General features: G+C 29.8%; 9 protein-coding genes and 2 pseudogenes across 11 annotated transcripts, besides 4 other annotated features; 4 read left to right on the forward strand and 7 right to left on the reverse strand.

The window, feature by feature from the left end:
* Window positions 1–2,282: 2,282 nt before the first annotated feature.
* On the forward strand, window positions 2,283–2,519 carry TVAGG3_0012090 (N-acetylmuramoyl-l-alanine amidase family; the record flags this gene model as incomplete). Its single annotated transcript, XM_051219929.1, has 1 exon — window positions 2,283–2,519. The coding sequence occupies one exon, from the start codon at window positions 2,283–2,285 to the stop codon at window positions 2,517–2,519; it is 237 nt and encodes a 78-aa protein (XP_051104915.1).
* An 18-nt stretch (window positions 2,520–2,537) lies between these two features.
* On the reverse strand, window positions 2,538–2,753 carry TVAGG3_0012100 (uncharacterized protein; the record flags this gene model as incomplete). The annotated part of the gene is made up of 1 exon (XM_001326394.1): window positions 2,538–2,753. The coding sequence occupies one exon, from the start codon at window positions 2,751–2,753 to the stop codon at window positions 2,538–2,540; it is 216 nt and encodes a 71-aa protein (XP_001326429.1).
* Window positions 2,754–3,887: 1,134 nt separating this feature from the next.
* Window positions 3,888–14,407: a mobile genetic element.
* TVAGG3_0012120 (uncharacterized protein) lies at window positions 4,488–5,315 on the forward strand (the record flags this gene model as incomplete). Its single annotated transcript, XM_001326395.1, has 1 exon — window positions 4,488–5,315. One exon carries the CDS (start codon window positions 4,488–4,490, stop codon window positions 5,313–5,315), a length of 828 nt encoding a protein of 275 aa, XP_001326430.1.
* Window positions 5,356–6,255, forward strand: TVAGG3_0012130 (uncharacterized protein; the record flags this gene model as incomplete). Its single annotated transcript, XM_051219930.1, has 1 exon — window positions 5,356–6,255. One exon carries the CDS (start codon window positions 5,356–5,358, stop codon window positions 6,253–6,255), a length of 900 nt encoding a protein of 299 aa, XP_051104916.1.
* TVAGG3_0012140 (uncharacterized protein) lies at window positions 6,639–7,559 on the forward strand (the record flags this gene model as incomplete). Its single annotated transcript, XM_051219931.1, has 1 exon — window positions 6,639–7,559. One exon carries the CDS (start codon window positions 6,639–6,641, stop codon window positions 7,557–7,559), a length of 921 nt encoding a protein of 306 aa, XP_051104917.1.
* Window positions 7,962–8,351, reverse strand: TVAGG3_0012150 (keratin-associated protein family; the record flags this gene model as incomplete). Its single annotated transcript, XM_051219932.1, has 1 exon — window positions 7,962–8,351. The coding sequence occupies one exon, from the start codon at window positions 8,349–8,351 to the stop codon at window positions 7,962–7,964; it is 390 nt and encodes a 129-aa protein (XP_051104918.1).
* Window positions 9,140–10,058, reverse strand: TVAGG3_0012160 (annotated as a pseudogene). The gene has a single exon. A coding segment is annotated over exon 1 (919 nt).
* Window positions 11,287–11,958, reverse strand: TVAGG3_0012170 (uncharacterized protein; the record flags this gene model as incomplete). The annotated part of the gene is made up of 1 exon (XM_001326397.1): window positions 11,287–11,958. One exon carries the CDS (start codon window positions 11,956–11,958, stop codon window positions 11,287–11,289), a length of 672 nt encoding a protein of 223 aa, XP_001326432.1.
* TVAGG3_0012180 (uncharacterized protein) lies at window positions 12,043–12,942 on the reverse strand (the record flags this gene model as incomplete). Its single annotated transcript, XM_051219933.1, has 1 exon — window positions 12,043–12,942. The coding sequence occupies one exon, from the start codon at window positions 12,940–12,942 to the stop codon at window positions 12,043–12,045; it is 900 nt and encodes a 299-aa protein (XP_051104919.1).
* Window positions 14,408–14,837: 430 nt separating the features above from the next.
* On the reverse strand, window positions 14,838–15,471 carry TVAGG3_0012190 (annotated as a pseudogene). Its single transcript has one exon. A coding segment is annotated over exon 1 (634 nt).
* Window positions 15,472–16,881: 1,410 nt separating this feature from the next.
* Window positions 16,882–16,918: a terminal%2Cinverted (terminal inverted repeat of MuDR-5_TvMULE4 transposon ID:TVAGG3_0012200).
* Window positions 16,882–17,956: a mobile genetic element.
* Window positions 17,919–17,956: a terminal%2Cinverted (terminal inverted repeat of MuDR-5_TvMULE4 transposon ID:TVAGG3_0012200).
* A 654-nt stretch (window positions 17,957–18,610) lies between these two features.
* Window positions 18,611–19,617, reverse strand: TVAGG3_0012210 (uncharacterized protein; the record flags this gene model as incomplete). Its single annotated transcript, XM_001326399.1, has 1 exon — window positions 18,628–19,605. One exon carries the CDS (start codon window positions 19,603–19,605, stop codon window positions 18,628–18,630), a length of 978 nt encoding a protein of 325 aa, XP_001326434.1.
* Between the last annotated feature and the right edge of the window lie 106 nt (window positions 19,618–19,723).

The following is a 19,723-nucleotide window of genomic DNA, read 5'->3' on the forward strand; positions in this document are numbered from 1 at the left end:
TCTCAAAAAAATTATTTTGGCACCTAAGATTTTGGCTGAATTGTCCCCTTGAACATACTGATCAGGAGTGTTAATAGGAATTTTTTTATGAGATAGTCAATAAACTTGTATTTTTGGTTGAAAATTATTACGAAAGGAGGGAATAAGTTTGCTTTTGTTTTAGAAATTTCAAATACTCTTGAACAGAAGATGTGCCATAGCAGATGTTAGATGAGTTTAGCTCCAATACGAAATGGCACATCTTACAAGGAAATTTCTTCTTTTAACAAGGATTTATATTAGTTATCTTGTTCTGCAATATCACACAACTAATTGTATCAAAAAAAAATCTTTTCATAATCTAGGTCTTGTCTACAAAATTTTCAATGTTTTCTATCAAAATTTGAATTCTCTTTTGATTTGAAGACTAGGAAAATGATTTTAATCAAATTTCCAACCATCTCTTCTTTGAAAATGTTTCTATCTTAACCAGTTTATAATATTTGAATATGGAGACGTAAATTTTATATTAATGTTTAGAATTATGATTTCGAATTAGCAAAATTGTTTGATTCCATTGGTTGTTATATAGAAATTATATTGTGATATGAAGAAAAGAATTAATGTGCGTATTGATCACAATACAATATTGATGATAATTGAATTTTTTGGTACATTGTAGAGATCATAAATATTTCAATAGTATGGTATTCGAGGTATGTTATGATTGCAAAATTATATTTTATTTTAAATAAATATGCCAAATTATGAAATTCTCCATAATTGATGTAAAATGCATCGAAAATGCTAATATTATGGATTTACATTATATTGTCTGCCTTACATGCATAGGTAATTTCTCGGTAACATGCCAGTATGTCTCTTCGTGACCCGGTAGTTTCGATTATAGAATATTTTTTAAAAATTATACATTCTTCAATCCAATCAATACCTTAAGATTGACAAAACCATAATTTTGAACAAATAGTGATATCATGCGTTTTTCTTCAAGTCATAGAATTGATATCATGGTAAGAAATATTCACTGCAAATTATCCGAAATATAAAATTTTCATACGATAGTGTGGATCGTTCATTTAGGATAAAAAGACATATTATGATAGTGTCATGCGGTATTCAGATTATATCTAAAGATCTAACATAATCTAATTTTTTCAATTTTCGAAATAGATATTCGATTTAGGTATAATATATTTTCTTAATGATAAATGATAAAACGATGAAATATAGATTTTTCTTATCAAAATTCAAAAGTAGTAGGATAGGATGGGTTATGTGACTTTTTTTGTAAACGTAAGAATTCATACAATATCGAGCGATTTTGTATCATTTTTTTAACATATTAATTTTAAAATATATTTATTTTTTTATTCTTACATAAATGACCCAACAAGTAAAACCAGATAAAATAGATTATCGAATTTTAGAGGATGGTGTTCCTGTTTATATTCAAAGATTTAAAGGGAAGCAATATTATAGAATTGTTAATCCTGAATATCTTAAACATTTATTTAAAAAGGAAGACTGTGAATTATTAAACGCTAATGAATATGAAAATGCTAAATCAAAACTGAGATATAAATATATTGGAAGTGATGAAAGGTGTAAAGATAAAGATAAAGTTTATTCAGTTTCATATAATGAATGGAAAACCAATAAGATAAGAAAACATTTAGGAGATTATGGTAAAAGTTCTGAATTCTTTAAATCTAGTATGTACGAGAGAGTAAAAGAAATTAGAAATAATTATTTTCATGAATGAAAGATTCACTACCATAATGAAATAAAAAATAAAAAAATAAACTTTAAAAATTCATGTCTCAGAATCAACATAGAACTTTAAGAAACTAATGATTATTTGAATTTATGAAATCAATTATTTGATTCATTCTTTCTTCAATCTCTTCTATTCTTTTTGTTAAATCATTAATTTTCATTAATGAGGTGATTCTTGATTGAGGAATAGATTTCAAACTAATCACCCCTTTTATTTTTGAAATTTTGAATCCATCAACTTTAAACATTTTATTCAATTTACATGTTGTCAATTCTTCAAATAATTTTTTATTATTAGCATAATAGTCATTAAATTCATCAACAGATGAAAAAATTTTTATTTCAGTAATTGGTTTAACAACGTTTATTTTTTGTTGAACATTTTCACTTTCATTTATTTCTTCCTCCTCTGTTTCATTTATTTTTAAAATCGGTTTCATTTATCATTAAATAAAAATAAGAATATAAGTGATGAAATATATTTTTTAATTAATATTAAATCAGAAATGGCGGCAGGATTCTTTAAAAAATTATGGGATGGAATTAAGAAAGCTGCAGGTTGGGTTCATAAAAATATTATTAAACCCGTTGCAAACTTTTTGGCACCAGTAGCGAAAACGGCAGGAACTATCATAGGTGGAGTATTAGGTACTAAAGCAGGTAATCCGGCGATGGGAGCACAAGCAGGTAACGCAATTGGTGGAATAGCTGAAGGAATACTTAATAAAATAGGAGGTAGATAGTGGAAAAATAAATTATTTTTATCTTAGTATCGGTTGAAGTCTTTGATAAACTTTTTCTCCTTTATTTAAAACTTCTCTTATTGGGGCAGCTTTTGGCGTTATTGATTCAGCAACGTCACTAATTGCTTCTTTATTCTTAAATATCCAATTTGCTCCTTTCTTCATTGTTTCCCAAACTTTATGCGCTCCTCTTTTTACTTTATCCCATAATTTTTTAAAGAATCCTGCAGCCATAGTTGATTATTTCATTAAAATTAAAAATTCATTTTCATCTTTTAATTTTGATTTTTTATTTAATAATAAATGACGACTAACTATTTGGTGCCAAACACTAAACCGATTAATGGAAATGTGTTTCATTCATTCGAAAAGATAAATGAAATATTCGCAAAGAATGACGGTAGAAGATATTATAGAGAACTTGAAAGTTCATGCTATGACTCTGATGCTCCATATTTTGATGATAAACAAACTCATTTAAGAATTACAAATCCAGCTCATGATGTGAACCAATTAGGTGACACATATATTAAACGCAAAGTTAAAGCAACTCTAGTTTCAAATAAAGCTTTCACATGTGATGTCGCTTTTAAATGCATGCGTTTATTCGTTGGTTACAAATCATCAAATCAAAGCTTTAAACAATTAGAAGTAGAAACCGAAAGAGGTGATGCCGGTTATCTTCAGATGGATTGTGCCCGTGAATCTTTCGCATTTGCAACATATAAACCAAAATCAGAAAGGAAAGTTAAAAAGTTTGTTCATTCGTTATATAATAATGTTCAAAAATATGATAACTCAGTATGTGGTAAATATATTGACCCTTCAGAAGTTTTCAAGAAAGCAAATGAAGAAGTTGATGTCACTTTTGATATGATTATTCCGGTAAATGATTTGTTAGCATTTCAGGCGTTCGATGATTATCCTAAATCATTTGGTGATATCATTCTTAAATATTATGTTTTCAGGGATACTTTAGTATTTTGTCAGGTTGACCCGTTAAGAGTTGCTGATTTACAAAATTACGTTTATGAAAAGATAACTGATGAAAATTATGAAAAGATTATGAATCATGTTTATAAATATGATCGCAAATTCCAACAAATCGGACTTCCTGCCAAATTAATTACAAGCTTAGCCGTTACATCTGCTGACGCAACAGTTGATGACGTTATTATTTCATGCACAAAGATGGAAGTTTTAGAGGATAAATGTATTACACCAGGATACGGTTTAATTGAAGAATCAGTTAAAGCAATACCACGTTTATTCAGTAAGGAAGATCCATTCATGATTCCAGCTCAACATATTGACGTTCGTTCACTAAATGGAGGTTGCATCACTCCTGAAGGTATCAGCTCAGATTTCTCATACGCTCTTCATAATGTTACAGATGTTGTGTTAACATTTCCGAAGAATGCAATGCAAAGAACGGTTTTAGAAAATCCAATGCTTCGAGGTCTTCAGGTCACTATAGATTCCAGAAACTTCCCCGATCAAGCGATGACCACAGTGGGCGACATATTCTTTACACGTATGCTTCAAGCTTCTGATTTAGATGGAGTGAATGAATGCACGGAAGAATACGAGGACTCATTAACTAGACCACTGAATGATGATAATGGCACACCATTAGCTAGAACATGGAAAGACCAAACTTCATTCTTATGCACTATTCCAGTTCAACGTGATGGAGCGGGTATATTCTTTGATGGATTAGAAACTTTCAATTCACAAGTTACAGTACAAGTGAAAGCTTATCCAATCATTCAGGGTGAAAATGACACTTACTGTTCAAAGGTGACAAATCCTCCTCAGGTTTGGTTTACTAGGACTACATATTGGACATGGACACCGGATGAAGGTTTGAAATATCATCCAACAGGTACACCACCACAGTATAGAAGTTCATATGATGAAATATTGATGAATAGAAATGTTTAAAATTATAAATTTATTTTTGATTAAATGGATTTAAATTCATCCACCCCTTATGAAGAATTAGCAGGAGTATATAATACATACGTAGATGATATGATTAATGAAGCATTGAGTGATAATAGAAATGCTCTATCTAAGGAAAAATTAATGAAAATTCCATATTCTGAATGTTACTTAAATTCAATCACTGCAGCAATTGGTAAACAGAATAAGGGTAAAACATTAACGATATTAAAACAAATTATCATTATTGCTAACACTTCCCCCCATTCACATGTGTTAATTTATATCAACCGTTCAGGTTCACCTTCAGATGATACATTTGAATCTTTAAAGCATTTAATCAAAATTCCAATTATTTATTTATCACAAGAAGAAGCAGAAGATTATTTAAAAAACTTTTTAATGTATAAAGAATTATATAATACAATCAAGAAGCAAGGATTAGAGGATAAAATTATTGATAAACAACGGGATGAATTATTTGAAACACTTTCTATTTCAAATTTTGATAGAGAATTTTTGCATTCACTCATTTTTCTAGATGATGCGGTGAAATCAAAACTAATAACAAATGAGAAATCATATTTTAATCAGTTATTAACTCAATGTCGACACATTCAGTGTTCATTCTTCATGGCTGTTCAATATTTCAAAGCATTAAGCACAAACATTAAATCAAATCTATCAACCCTTTTCATTTTCAGTGGGTTTAGTCGTCAACAGTTGAACGTTATGCTTTATCAAGTGAATTTACCAATGAGCATTAATGAACTTTACACACAATATCAGCAATTAGGTGAACATGGAAAAATAATAGTTGATTTAAATAAAGGAAGTGTTAAATTTGATTAACTTTTTATAATTAATTTTTATTTTTTATTTATAATTAAACATGACAGAAATAGCAAATCTTCTACAGGTTCCATTAAAACAAGGGACAAACAAAAAGGGTGCATATAATAGAACTATGAAAGTTCCTGATGGAATGAAAGAATTAGTTCATATTGTTGCTGGTCTTCAAAAAGATGTTAAACAAATGAGAAACGTTTTAACATTACCAGAAGCTCAAGCATATGCCAAACGTCATGGTCCAAATTGGGAAGCACGCGAAGCAGACATTACGGGTCCAAATGGAAAACCTGATGGTATAAATGAAGTTTTCGTTACTGATGGTCAAGGTAATATTAAAGTCATAAATGGTTATAAATTAACTATGTCTGATTATCCTAAACGTAAAGCATATAATGAACGTTATCCTATACAATTTGATGAAAATGGAAAAGCTGTTAAACAATACATTGGAGAAGGTGAACATGGTCCAATTAATTCATACCGTCATAATCCATATTCTTATTTCAATGAAGAATTAAATGCTATTGAAGAGGGACCGGGTGGATTACCACGATATTCTAACCAGTTTGATGGTCAATATGCAAATATTAGACCTGAAATTTCAGCTAAGAAATTCTTTAAAGTTGCTTTATTCGATCCAGTTTTCGCAAATGTTAAAGATGAACTTAAACAGCAATTCCAACCAATTATAGTAGCAAGAATTGCATCAGGTGCTTTATCTCAAGCATTCAAAGATTTAATTAAGAAACCATTATATCAGCAACGAGGTTTAACTTATGATTTAGTTAAGGAATCAGATAAAAGAAAATTTGAGAAATCAAATGATTATAAGAATGCAATTAATGAATATATTAAGTCTATTAATTTCGATGAAAATTTGAGAAATCAACTTCATGAACAAATACAGGGAATAATAGATTCAAAAGTTCCAGCAAAATAAAAGTTTAAATATATTTTTTTTATTCGATTATAAATGAGAAGACGTTTCACTAGTCAAAAGAACACTAACGCAAAAGCAGAGATTACGGTTGGTTATAACGTAAATGATGATAAATCACGAATTATTCAAAATGTTAAAGTTAATGTTAGCCCTGAATTAACAAGGTCAGCAACTCAACCAAATTTATTAACTCGTGACTTACCGAAGAATGAGGAGAATGAAGAAAACCATGAGAATGGAGACCCAATCATTTTATCTGAACCTGGTAAAGAACCTGTTGAAATTCTTGCTTTAAATCTGATTCTCCAGATGTTTTCTCAACGTTTCAGGGTTATAAATACAACATTCTTGAAAAGCCTGATTACTCAAAAATTGAGATGTTTATGGATTTCATTAAAGAAGCCATTTGTGATAATAACGATGAAATGTATAAATACCTTCTCGGCTGGATTGCATCAATGATTCAACATCCTGGAATCAAGAATGAAACAGCAATTATTTTGAAAGGACTTCAGGGAACAGGTAAAAACAGATTTACAGACATTATTTCTGAACTTCTCGCTGGTTATTCATGTAAAAACATTACTGAAATAAGTGAGCTAACGGGTAATTTCAATTCGGTTGTTGAAAATAAAATGTTTCTTGTACTTAATGAACTCAAGAATGTTGGTGAAGATAGACTCGCAAACTTCAACGCTTTGAAATCAATTATTACGGATAATCAAATTAGAATTAATGAAAAGAATCAACCCAGAAGAACTGCTCAGAACGTTGCAAACTTCATTTTCGTAACTAACAACGTCTACCCTGTCAAAATTGAAGTTGGAGACAGAAGATACGTAGTTTTAAGGGTTAATGGTAAATTCAAGGGTCAATTTGATTACTTCAAGAATTTAATGGATTCATGCACTAAGGAATTTTATGATAATTTACTGACGTATTTTATGCAATATGACCTTTCATCATTTAATGTACGAATCATTCCGATGACTGAAGCCAAACAAGATTTAATTGAGTTATCAACAAATCCTTTAGATGTATGGATAAATACACATTATGATGAATTGTGTGCAGGTATGACGTGTGAAAATGCTCTATTCTGCAAACCATCAGACATGAAAGACAAGAATTTCCAAATGAGTATTAAGGATAAATGTGATAGGAAACATAGAAGAATAGACGGTAAACAAACATGGTGTTATGTTTTGAAAGAAGAAATGAAAGGATTATATAAACAGGTTGAACCAAACGATAATGATGATTCATTTACTGACGATGAAATACCTGTAAATGAAGCTTTATAAAGTATGATTGGAATTTATTTTTGCCTTCCTCCTGTGTTGTTGTCTAAATGTCATGTTGTCACACTTTTTCAGAGAAGTTAAATGACCTGGTAGCACATGGTAACATGGTAGCACCTTCAGTTCTTCAAAAATAATTCATAACTACCTTCCTCCTGTGTTGTTGTCTAAATGTCATGTTGTCACACTTTTTCAGAGAAGTTAAATGACCTGGTAGCACATGGTAACATGGTAGCACCTTCAGTTCTTCAAAAATAATTCATTATTGAATAACCTGTAAACATTAACGTAAACATTTATTTCTGCAGTTCATTCATTACTTCATTACCTAATTAATTACAAACATAAAATATATTTAGTTCATTCAATGAACGCGGTAAGCCTGCAAAGTAGGCTCAAGCACATTCAATAAATGCGGTACCATGCGAATACAGTCATAAATGGAGGCATATAATCTTTACCCAAGCCTGTTGGATTTGTTGTGAAAGTATGTGAATGATTTCCTCCTGGTTCAGTTGGTCGAAAAGTCTTTTTTGCTGAATGGTTATAATCTGGAGATAAAACGTCATTGCCAGCATAATATTCTGAGTTGTATAATGGATGGTCTCTTATTGAATGTGTATGATTACCTGATGTGTTTGTAGTTCCTGTATGAGTGTGCGGTGGAAGGTTTGCTTCAGTAATTTTCTTTGAACCACCGGTTTCCTTTGAAGAGTTCGCACAATAGAAGAATTTATCTACAATCTGTTCCCACGCACCAAAACCTAAAACTTTTGAAGGATTTGTTGAGTTCATTGACGTATAAATAGAACCAATGGGGTAAATCATCTCAAGAATTGTATTTAATCCATTATGAATATTGAATTTATTATATAATATTGAATTTGGGTGAGTATTTAAAACTGGTCTTGTTATCAATATTAACGTATTATTTTTGAAAATTGCTTTTCTAACATCTTGAAATTTTGTGATTTCAGACCAGTTTCTTCCATCACTACTGATATTTACTAAATCACCACATCCTAAAGCAATAAATACCATCAATATAAAAAAATTTGTAAATCTATAATTTTGAGTAAATTTTGGAGTGAATGAATAAACCAATTCCCAATTTGATAAATCCTGTGATAAATAAATATGTCTGTTATAACTTACAGGATATGAATAGACCATTTCACCTGAAACGAGAACATAAACATTTGATCCATAACATAAAGCTTCAATGTCTCCATCAGCTTGAAAAATTTGTTCAAATTGACCTTGTGATATTGAAGATGATCTATAAATTTTATCATTTTGTAGGATAAAATACATGTTGTTAATGTAATACCACTTACTTGTATAATCAATTTTCAAATCTGATGACATCATACTAAACATATAATAATTTATCCCATCCTCACTAATGAAAATTTGATTGACTTCATAAATTAGTACCCATTTATTATTAACACATCTAATAGGATTATTTGGATATTTAAATTTAGCATCTTGATTTAAATTACATTTGAACCATTGGATACAATCGAATGAATAACAAGGGCAAAAATCATCTTCAACCGTTATCATTCCCATAAATTTACCGTTATTATATTCAACATATAAAATTATTGGATTAATGATTGGCTTTCGTGTATCAGGATTCAAAACAGATGGAGTAAATGATTCATAGTTTTTAAAATCATTTGTTTTAAAATAATAAAGCACTCCATCTGTATAAAATAAATACATGGTCACTCCATCGAAACATATCCATTCAAAAGAATCTATATCAAAGGTTTTATCTGATGATTTCATAAAATTTAAAAATGGAGGAGTAAAATAGACCTCTGATTGTTTTAATTCAGCGTCAACATATTCCTTATCCGCTTTCTTCTCTAACGCAGCAGCAACACATTCCTTATCTGCTTTCTTCTCTAACTTAGTCTTTAATTCAGCGTCAACATATTCCTTATCCGCTTTAAGGTCTAAACATCCTGAAACCCATCCTGTATCGGCTTTAGTTTTTAAAATCTTTGATGTCCATTCATGATACCATTCAACACTTTCTTTAATTTCATTATCTTTTTCGTTAACATATTCCTTATCCGCTTTCTTCTCTAACGCAGCAGCAACATTCCTTATCTGCTTTCTTCATTATGTCATTTAGGAAACCTTTTATGAATTCCTCATTTAAATTAAATCTTCCAATCTTCAAAACTTTAGGAAATGCATTTAATGCGTAATATCTCTGTTCTTCTGGTGGAATTGATGTTATATCATCCGTTATACCTTTAATTTTTGAATTCATAAATAAAATTTCTTTTATATTTGATATCACTGCACCACCTTTGCAAACGAATTCGAAATGGTCATTTTTCAATACTATCTCCAAATCTCCATATTTCAACCTTTGCGTTTGTTCTGCCGTCTTTGAATTATATGCATATATGGCGTATGTAATGGTCTGAGGACCTGGGTGCTTTGTGCCTTAAGTTGTTGTGGTTGCTGTTGTTTAATCATTTATTATGATTTAAAAATAAATATTTAATCTGTTATCTCATCACTATTTTTTCTATTTGAAATTGCCATAATATTTCATTCATGAATTCTAAATCACAATCAAATAGGTCAGTTATTCTAAATTTAATATTTGATAAATCTTTTGAATGAAGAATAAATGAATTCCCAGATAATTGAAACGGATATGATAAAGAAAATGTGTTTAAGTTGATGGATAAAATGTTTTGTATTGATGGGTAAGAGTTAGGGTCTAATGTTTGATGTGAAAATCTCATTGGGGTATTAACTTTATCACATTTGATTAAAATGAAATTGGAACCAGTGTCAGAATACAAAACATCCCCAACATCTTTTTCAAAATTTAATATCCCCAACAATGAACGAAGATGAGGAGTACAAAATTTAATTTTCAGCGGAAATTTAATAAGGTTATTTATTTCATCAAGTTCAAAAAGTTTATCGGTTTTGATTTAAAATTTTCTTCATACCATACGATAAATGATTCATTTAAATAACTTAAAATCATGTTAATATCCCATTTCGTTATCACATTATTTATATACATATCATACGTTTTTTCAAGGTCATCTTTAATAAATGATATATAATCTGAAGGGTCTAAAAGAATGGGATTAAATTTACCACTCACAGAAACGAGAGTAACATTATAAATTCCGCTAACTGTTAAATTTAATTCACAGTTATTATTCGAAATAATATTGATAATTGACATTTTTATTACGATTAAAAATATGGTAAAGCGTTATTTTCCAGTGATAAATAAAACTAGAATAAGATTACCTCAAGAATTCATAAATTCAACGAATAAGAAATTCATTCATGTTATAAATTTTAGTGTTTTCAGAAAATATGAGTCAATGTCATATTCATCAACAGGTTATATTTCACTTCATTCAAATTTAGTTCAATCAAACCCATATAATGACCATTTCATAAGATTTTCAGATGGTATTAAAAATGTAATTGATAGATTAAAATATGAACAGATTGACAATATCGAATTTTTGGAATTTTGGTTTAAATATCCCGATGGAAAAAAGATTGAAGTTAAAGATAAAGCTGATACTATAACAAAAACAATTACAATGACCGATCCAGATAGTGGGGAACAAAAAGAAATAAAACAAACGATAGAAACTGGTGAAAGGTCAATTATTATTGATTATGATTCAAAGGATTATTATTCGATAATGTTAATGCTTGAATATTAAATAGCCTTAACAAAGAATTTTTCAAGTGATATTTTATATTCATCAACTATTTTATTATAAATATCATTATATGTTAAATGAAGTTCAGTTGTTGTTCCGTTCTTTGATATCTTAATTGTGCTAATATCCTTTATAGGATTTATTTTTGCAACTGTTCCGCAGCATGAAACCTCATCATCTATGAAAAATTGAATCTTAACGTCTGAATCTTGAACATCACAAAGAATGGCGATAATGTGAATTAATGATTCATAAGGTAAAATAATTAAACCGGATTGATCAATTAAATTTATTATTGAATCATAATTATTAATTATTATATCACGGTAAATTTTCATTAATTCAGAATTAATGTCTATTTTATATGGGTTCTCGATGTTTGATGAAAGAGGTGGGGGGTATGTTGGATAAGTGGGAATTTCAACAGGTTCTTTACCGGGTTCAGATAAAATGATTGGGTCTCCATTCTCATGGTTTTCTTCATTCTCCTCATTCTTCGGTAAGTCACGAGTTAATAAATTTGGTTGAGTTGCTGACCTTGTTAATTCAGGGCTAACATTAACTTTAACATTTTGAATAATTCGTGATTTATCATCATTTACGTTATAACCAACCGTAATCTCTGCTTTTGCGTTTGTGTTCTTTTGACTTGTGAAACGTCTTCTCATTTATAATTGAATAAAAAAAAGAAAAATATATTTAAAGTTTTATTTAGTTGTTACGGTAATATCCCAAGGTTCATCATTGTTTGCTTATACTTTCTTTGTAACTGCACCAATTATGTTATTGATATTGCTTTGAGTTTCTTCCAGTCTTATTTTATCATTTACAATATCTTTAATCATTTCATTACATGCATTCTTAAAACCATCTGATTTTTCTAATTTACGTCTATCACTTTCTTTAATTAAATCAAAGTTATAACCTTGTTGAGAATAAAGTGGTTTCTTTATCAATTCCTTGAACGCTTCTGAAAGTGAAGATGAAGAAATTCTTGCCACTTGAATTGGTTTAAATTCTGCTTTCATTGCTTCTTTCTGTTCATTGAACACTGGATCGAATAAAGCAACTTTAAAGAATTTCTTAGCTGGAATTTCAGGTCTAATATTTGCATATTGACCATCAAACTGATTAACATATCGTGGTAATCCATCCGGTCCCTCTTCAACAGCATTTAATTCTTCATTGAAATAAGAATATGGATTATAACGGTATGAATTAATTGGACCATTTTCACCTTCTCCAATGTATTGTTTAACAGCTTTTCCATTTTCATCAAATTGCATAGGATAACGTTCATTATATGCTTTACGTTTAGGATAATCAGTTATAGTTAATTTGTAACCATTTATGACTTTAATATTACCTTGACCATCAGTAACGAAAACTTCATTTATACCATCAGGTTTTCCATTTGGACCCGTAATGTCTGCTTCATGTGCTTCCCAATTTGGTCCATGACGTTTGGCATATGCTTGAGCTTCTGGTAATGTTAAAACGTTTCTCATTTGTTTAACATCCTTTTGAAGACCGGCAACAATGTGGACTAATTCTTTCATTCCGTCTGGAACTTTCATAGTTCTATTATATGCACCCTTTTTGTTTGTCCCTTGTTTTAATGGAACCTGTAGAAGATTTGCTATTTCTGTCATGTTTAATTATAAATAAAAAATAAAAATTAATTATAAAAAGTTAATCAAATTTAACACTTCCTTTATTTAAATCAACTATTATTTTTCCATGTTCACCTAATTGCTGATATTGTGTGTAAAGTTCATTAATGCTCATTGGTAAATTCACTTGATAAAGCATAACGTTCAACTGTTGACGACTAAACCCACTGAAAATGAAAAGGGTTGATAGATTTGATTTAATGTTTGTGCTTAATGCTTTGAAATATTGAACAGCCATAAAGAATGAACACTGAATGTGTCGACATTGAGTTAATAATGATTAAAATATGATTTCTCATTAGTTATTAGTTTTGATTTCACTGCATCATCTAGAAAAATGAGTGAATGCAAAAATTCTCTATCAAAATTTGAAATAGAAAGTGTTTCAAATAATTCATCCCGTTGTTTATCAATAATTTTATCCTCTAATCCTTGCTTCTTGATTGTATTATATAATTCTTTATACATTAAAAAGTTTTTTAAATAATCTTCTGCTTCTTCTTGTGATAAATAAATAATTGGAATTTTGATTAAATGCTTTAAAGATTCAAATGTATCATCTGAAGGTGAACCTGAACGGTTGATATAAATTAACACATGTGAATGGGGGAAGTGTTAGCAATAATGATAATTTGTTTTAATATCGTTAATGTTTTACCTTTATTTTGTTTACCAATTGCTGCAGTGATTGAATTTAAGTAACATTCAGAATATGGAATTTTCATTAATTTTTCCTTAGATAGAGCATTTCTATTATCACTCAATGCTTCATTAATCATATCATCTACGTATGTATTATATACTCCTGCTAATTCTTCATAAGGGTGGATGAATTTAAATCCATTTAATCAAAAATAAATTTATAATTTTAAACATTTCTATTCATCAATATTTCATCATATGAACTTCTATACTGTGGTGGTGTACCTGTTGGATGATATTTCAAACCTTCATCCGGTGTCCATGTCCAATACGTAGTCCTAGTAAACCAAACCTGAGGAGGATTTGTCACCTTTGAACAGTAAGTGTCATTTTCACCCTGAATGATTGGATAAGCTTTCACTTGTACTGTAACTTGTGAATTGAAAGTTTCTAATCCATCAAAGAATATACCCGCTCCATCACGTTGAACTGGAATAGTGCATAAGAATGAAGTTTGGTCTTTCCATGTTCTAGCTAATGGCGTGCCATTATCATCATTCAGTGGTCTAGTTAATGAGTCCTCGTATTCTTCTGTGCATTCATTCACTCCATCTAAATCAGAAGCTTGAAGCATACGTGTAAAGAATATGTCGCCCACTGTGGTCATCGCTTGATCGGGGAAGTTTCTGGAATCTATAGTGACCTGAAGACCTCGAAGCATTGGATTTTCTAAAACCGTTCTTTGCATTGCATTCTTCGGAAATGTTAACACAACATCTGTAACATTATGAAGAGCGTATGAGAAATCTGAGCTAATACCTTCAGGAGTGATGCAACCTCCATTTAGTGAACGAACGTCAATATGTTGAGCTGGAATCATGAATGGATCTTCCTTACTGAATAAACGTGGTATTGCTTTAACTGATTCTTCAATTAAACCGTATCCTGGTGTAATGCATTTATCCTCTAAAACTTCCATCTTTGTGCATGAAATAATAACGTTATCAACTGTTGCGTCAGCAGATGTAGCGGCTAAGCTTGTAATTAATTTGGCAGGAAGTCCGATTTGTTGGAATTTGCGATCATATTTATAAACATGATTCATAATCTTTTCATAATTTTCATCAGTTATCTTTTCATAAACGTAATTTTGTAAATCAGCAACTCTTAACGGGTCAACCTGACAAAATACTAAAGTATCCCTGAAAACATAATATTTAAGAATGATTCACCAAATGATTTAGGATAATCATCGAACGCCTGAAATGCTAACAAATCATTTACCGGAATAATCATATCAAAAGTGACATCAACTTCTTCATTTGCTTTCTTGAAAACTTCTGAAGGGTCAATATATTTACCACATACTGAGTTATCATATTTTTGAACATTATTATATAACGAATGAACAAACTTTTTAACTTTCCTTTCTGATTTTGGTTTATATGTTGCAAATGCGAAAGATTCACGGGCGCAATCCATCTGAAGATAACCGGCATCACCTCTTTCGGTTTCTACTTCTAATTGTTTAAAGCTTTGATTTGATGATTTGTAACCAACGAATAAACGCATGCATTTAAAAGCGGCATCACATGTGAAAGCTTTATTTGAAACTAGAGTTGCTTTAACTTTGCGTTTAATATATGTGTCACCTAATTGGTTCACATCATGAGCCGGATTTGTAATTCTTAAATGAGTTTGTTTATCATCAAAATATGGAGCATCAGAGTCATAGCATGAACTTTCAAGTTCTCTATAATATCTTCTACCGTCATTCTTTGCGAATATTTCATTTATCTTTTCGAATGAATGAAACACATTTCCATTAATCGGTTTAGTGTTTGGCACCAAATAGTTAGTCGTCATTTATTATAAATAAAAAATCAAAATTAAAAGATGAAAATGAATTTTTAATTTTAATGAAATAATCAACTATGGCTGCAGGATTTTTAAAAACTGTGGGATAAAGTAAAAAGAGGAGCGCATAAAGTTTGGGAAACAATGAAGAAAGGAGCAAATTGGATATTTAAGAATAAAGAAGCAATTAGTGACGTTGCTGAATCAATAACACCAAAAGCTGCCCCAATAAGAGAAATTTTAAATAAAGGAGAAAAAGTTTATCAAAGACTTCAACCGATACTAAGATAAAAATAATATTTATTTTTCCACTATCTACCTCCTATTTTATTAAGTATTCCTTCAGCATTCCACCAATTGCGTTACCTGCTTGTGCTCCCATCGCCGGATTACCTGCTTTAGTACCTAATACTCCACCTATGATAGTTCCTGCCGTTTTCGCTACTGGTGCTAAAAAGTTTGCAACGGGTTTAATAATATTTTTATGAACCCAACCCGCAGCTTTCTTAATTCCATCCCATAATTTTTTAAAGAATCCTGCCGCCATTTCTGATTTAATATTAATTAAAAAATATATTTCATCACTTATATTCTAATTTTTATTTAATGATAAATGAAACCGATTTTAAAAATAAATGAAACAGAGGAGGAAATAAATGAAAATGTTCAACAAAAAATAAACGTTGTTAAACCAATTACTGAAATAAAAATTTTTAAATCTGTTGAAGAATTTAATGACTATTATGCTAATAATAAAAAATTATTTGAAGAATTGACAACATGTAAATTGAATAAAATGTTTAAAGTTGATGGATTCAAAATTTCAAAAATAAAAGGAGTGGTTAGTTTGAAATCTATTCCTCAATCAAGAATCACCTCATTAATGAAAATAGATGATTTAACAAAAAGAATAGAAGAGATTGAAGAAAGAATAATCAAATAATTGATTTCATAAATTCAAACAATCATTAGTTTCTTAAAGTTCAATGTTGAACTCATCAAATTCTTTTTAAAGTTTATTTTTTATTTCATTATGGTAGTGAATCTTTCATTCATGAGGTCTTTGATTATGACTCCATTGATTCCATTCAGGATTTAAACAATGTTTAATTAATCGCGGAATATCTGACATCATCTATATATAGCTTCTTTTATAAAAGATAAAAGATAAATTATTTTAAAATTAATGTTAATTTTTTAATGCGTTTAGTATATAATATTTGGGCTGAGTGTAAATGTCTTACAATTTTGAAAATTTTTTAAATCTTGATTTATTCAAAAACGTAAGAATAAAAACCGTCAGAATCATACATTTTTTACTTCATATGTTAAAAAAAATGATACAAAATCGTTCTATATTGTATGAATTCTTACGTTTACAAAAAAAGTCACACAACCCGTCCACATATACTACTTACTGAGTGGGGGACAAACTCGCCCATTGTCACTTTTCATTAACCTTAAACTTGTAATTTTCATTATTTTTAATTAACCTTATTTCTTTCCCAATTCCTGATTTATTTTATTCACTTACTATTAAAAGTCACATTTTAATAAAATATAATAATTTATTTATAGCATTTTTTACTATACTGTAATAAAAAATTAATTATAATAAATTAAATGTTTATTAAATCAAATGTTTTCTTTGCAATAATATTTTTAATGTTGAGTAAACAATGTTGGGATCAAGTGTATCATTTTTCAGACCTTTCTGAACAGCTTCAAGCATACTGATGCATGCGACTTTTTTAAATTGTGTCATTTCTTCGAAATCTCTTGTGACTTTTTTGATAACTTTAACACTTCTCTCTGAATCCAGACCTTTAATTTGCAACTTAATCAGGAATGAAGGAACAACACTGGAATATAACTCGATGACAAGTTCATCGAGTCGAAGATTTGGTTGTACACCACTTGTATGTGCCGGATACCATTGTGTCAAATTTTTTCTGAAATTAACTTTAAAAGTACTAAGTAAGATCATGAGATATAGCAATATATGTTTAAACCAACTTATATTTTGGTTGTACACCACTTGTATGTGCCGGATACCATTGTATCAAATTTTTTCTGAAATTAACTTTAAAAGTACTAAGTAAGATCATGAGATATAGCAATATATGTTTAAACCAACTTATATTTTGGTTGTACACCACTTGTATGTGCCGGATACCATTGTATCAAATTTTTTCTGAAATTAACTTTAAAAGTACTAAGTAAGATCATGAGATATAGCAATATATGTTTAAACCAACTTATATTTTGGTTGTACACCACTTGTATGTGCCGGATACCATTGTGTCAAATTTTTTCTGAAATTAACTTTAAAAGTACTAAGTAAGATCATTTATTTTTGCATAATATAATACCAATATGGTTTCTTTTGATTTTATTTCATTTATAAGCAAATCAGATTTACCCAAAAACTCCACTCCATAAGCGTTCATTTGCTAAATTAAAAAGTGACAATGGGCTAGTCTGTCCCTTTCTCCTACTTACTACTGTATTTGTCAGAGAATTCAGAACTATTTTTAATATCGTTTTTATTCTAATTATAAATTAAATAGCCAATTATGAGCCATACTCAATAAATGTCTCGTAAAAATTTCAATCTTTTCGGAATTTCGGAACTTAATTACACTTTAAAAGCCATCTGTACATTCTATTTTCCCAATGATTAGCATACATATTTCCCAAAACATTTAACAATACGGCTCCATTCCTTTTCTTTTCACTTTCAGTTCAATCTGTACAAAACTCCAGAACAAAATTCTAATGTTATTCTCACTAGTTCCTCAGCATAACCCTTTATTATATTATTTCCGATTCGTAATATTTTCAAGAGTACAAACACTACTCTTATTATCAACAATCAAGTCCCATTTTTGTGAGGTTCCTAAAAAAAAGATTAACCATTATTTGTTTGGAAGAACCGTATACATAGATAAATCAAGATCTTTCAATATATCAATATTCATATCTTCAGCATTATCACCAAGTCATTTATTTGAAATTTCATTGTTTTTTTCACACTGATGAATTATCGTTCATATAACCGAAAAAGGAATAACTTTAAATTTAAGAAAAATTCATCTTTTCTTCAATAAACTAACCCTGCATATCATTCTTGGCATATGTTTTATATATAAAAATTTTTAAATTTCAATTTGAAAAAGAAGAGATAAGAATATCATTAGCTCTTTTGAGCTGATTGAGGATTTCATTCATTAGTGATGTTCCTTCCTTGATACTGTGAAGCACCAAATGCATCTGGCTGACAGGAACAAATTCAGATTCATCTGCAGAAATTGAACATTTCATATTAGATCTGGCATCATCTATGTCCTTGGAACTCTCTGTTTCATCCCATGTTTCCTTGATATCTTCGGTAGGAATCTCATCTTTTGTTGGAACGGGCTCATTGGCTTGCTCTGAGCATGGATTATCATCTTCTGCATGGTTTGCATTGGTTTCCTCATGGTTTTGTTGTGATTCTTCTTCTTTTGTATCTGGCATTTTTTGCGGTTTTTCATTCTCAGCCATTTCGGATTTAATTTCGGTATTGCGAGGATTTTCTTTGTCTTGGTACTCTGGATCATCGGTTTCTTGGCTACTGGCTTGTGGGTTCCCACTTTTGAGAGGGAGATCTGTATCTTTATCTGCCGATAACTCAGCAATGTTGGTAGTGATAGGATCTATGATAGCTGTAGTAACTATTTCGTCAGGTTGTTTCTCTTCATTATGGTTATTTTCCGGGATTTCAAGTTTTTCCTCAGAATTTGCATCGTTTGATTTGATTATGGGTTTTTCTGGTTCAGATAATGTATTATCTATATTATCTGGTTGTACATCTTGCATTACTTCGTCATTGGCCGGGGAATATCTTTCAAAAAGTTTTTCTGGGGTTTTTTCTTCTTTTTCTCTAGTTGTGGTGGTTGTTAAACTACTAGTACTCCTTAACTTCGATATTTCCAATTGAAGAGCTTTGATCCTTTCTTCAACACTTAGGAAATTTTTCGGATTTGCTTCAATTTGCACGTTTCCTCCAGCATCGTGACTTGTTGAAGCATCCTCATTAACGTTAGGCAACACTTTCTCTCCACCTTTCACCATAATATGTTGGATTATCTCCGATTCCATTTTGGTATTTTTTTAAACATCATTCAAGATTTGATGTGCGTCACTTTTTGAAAGATAAATTGCAATATAATCCTTGGTTCTACTAAAATATGTGTACATCTAATTGAATAAATTATGA

The sequence above is a fragment of the Trichomonas vaginalis genome, chromosome IV (genome assembly GCF_026262505.1).
Source record: "Trichomonas vaginalis G3 chromosome IV, whole genome shotgun sequence".
Taxonomy (NCBI): domain Eukaryota; phylum Parabasalia; order Trichomonadida; family Trichomonadidae; genus Trichomonas; species Trichomonas vaginalis.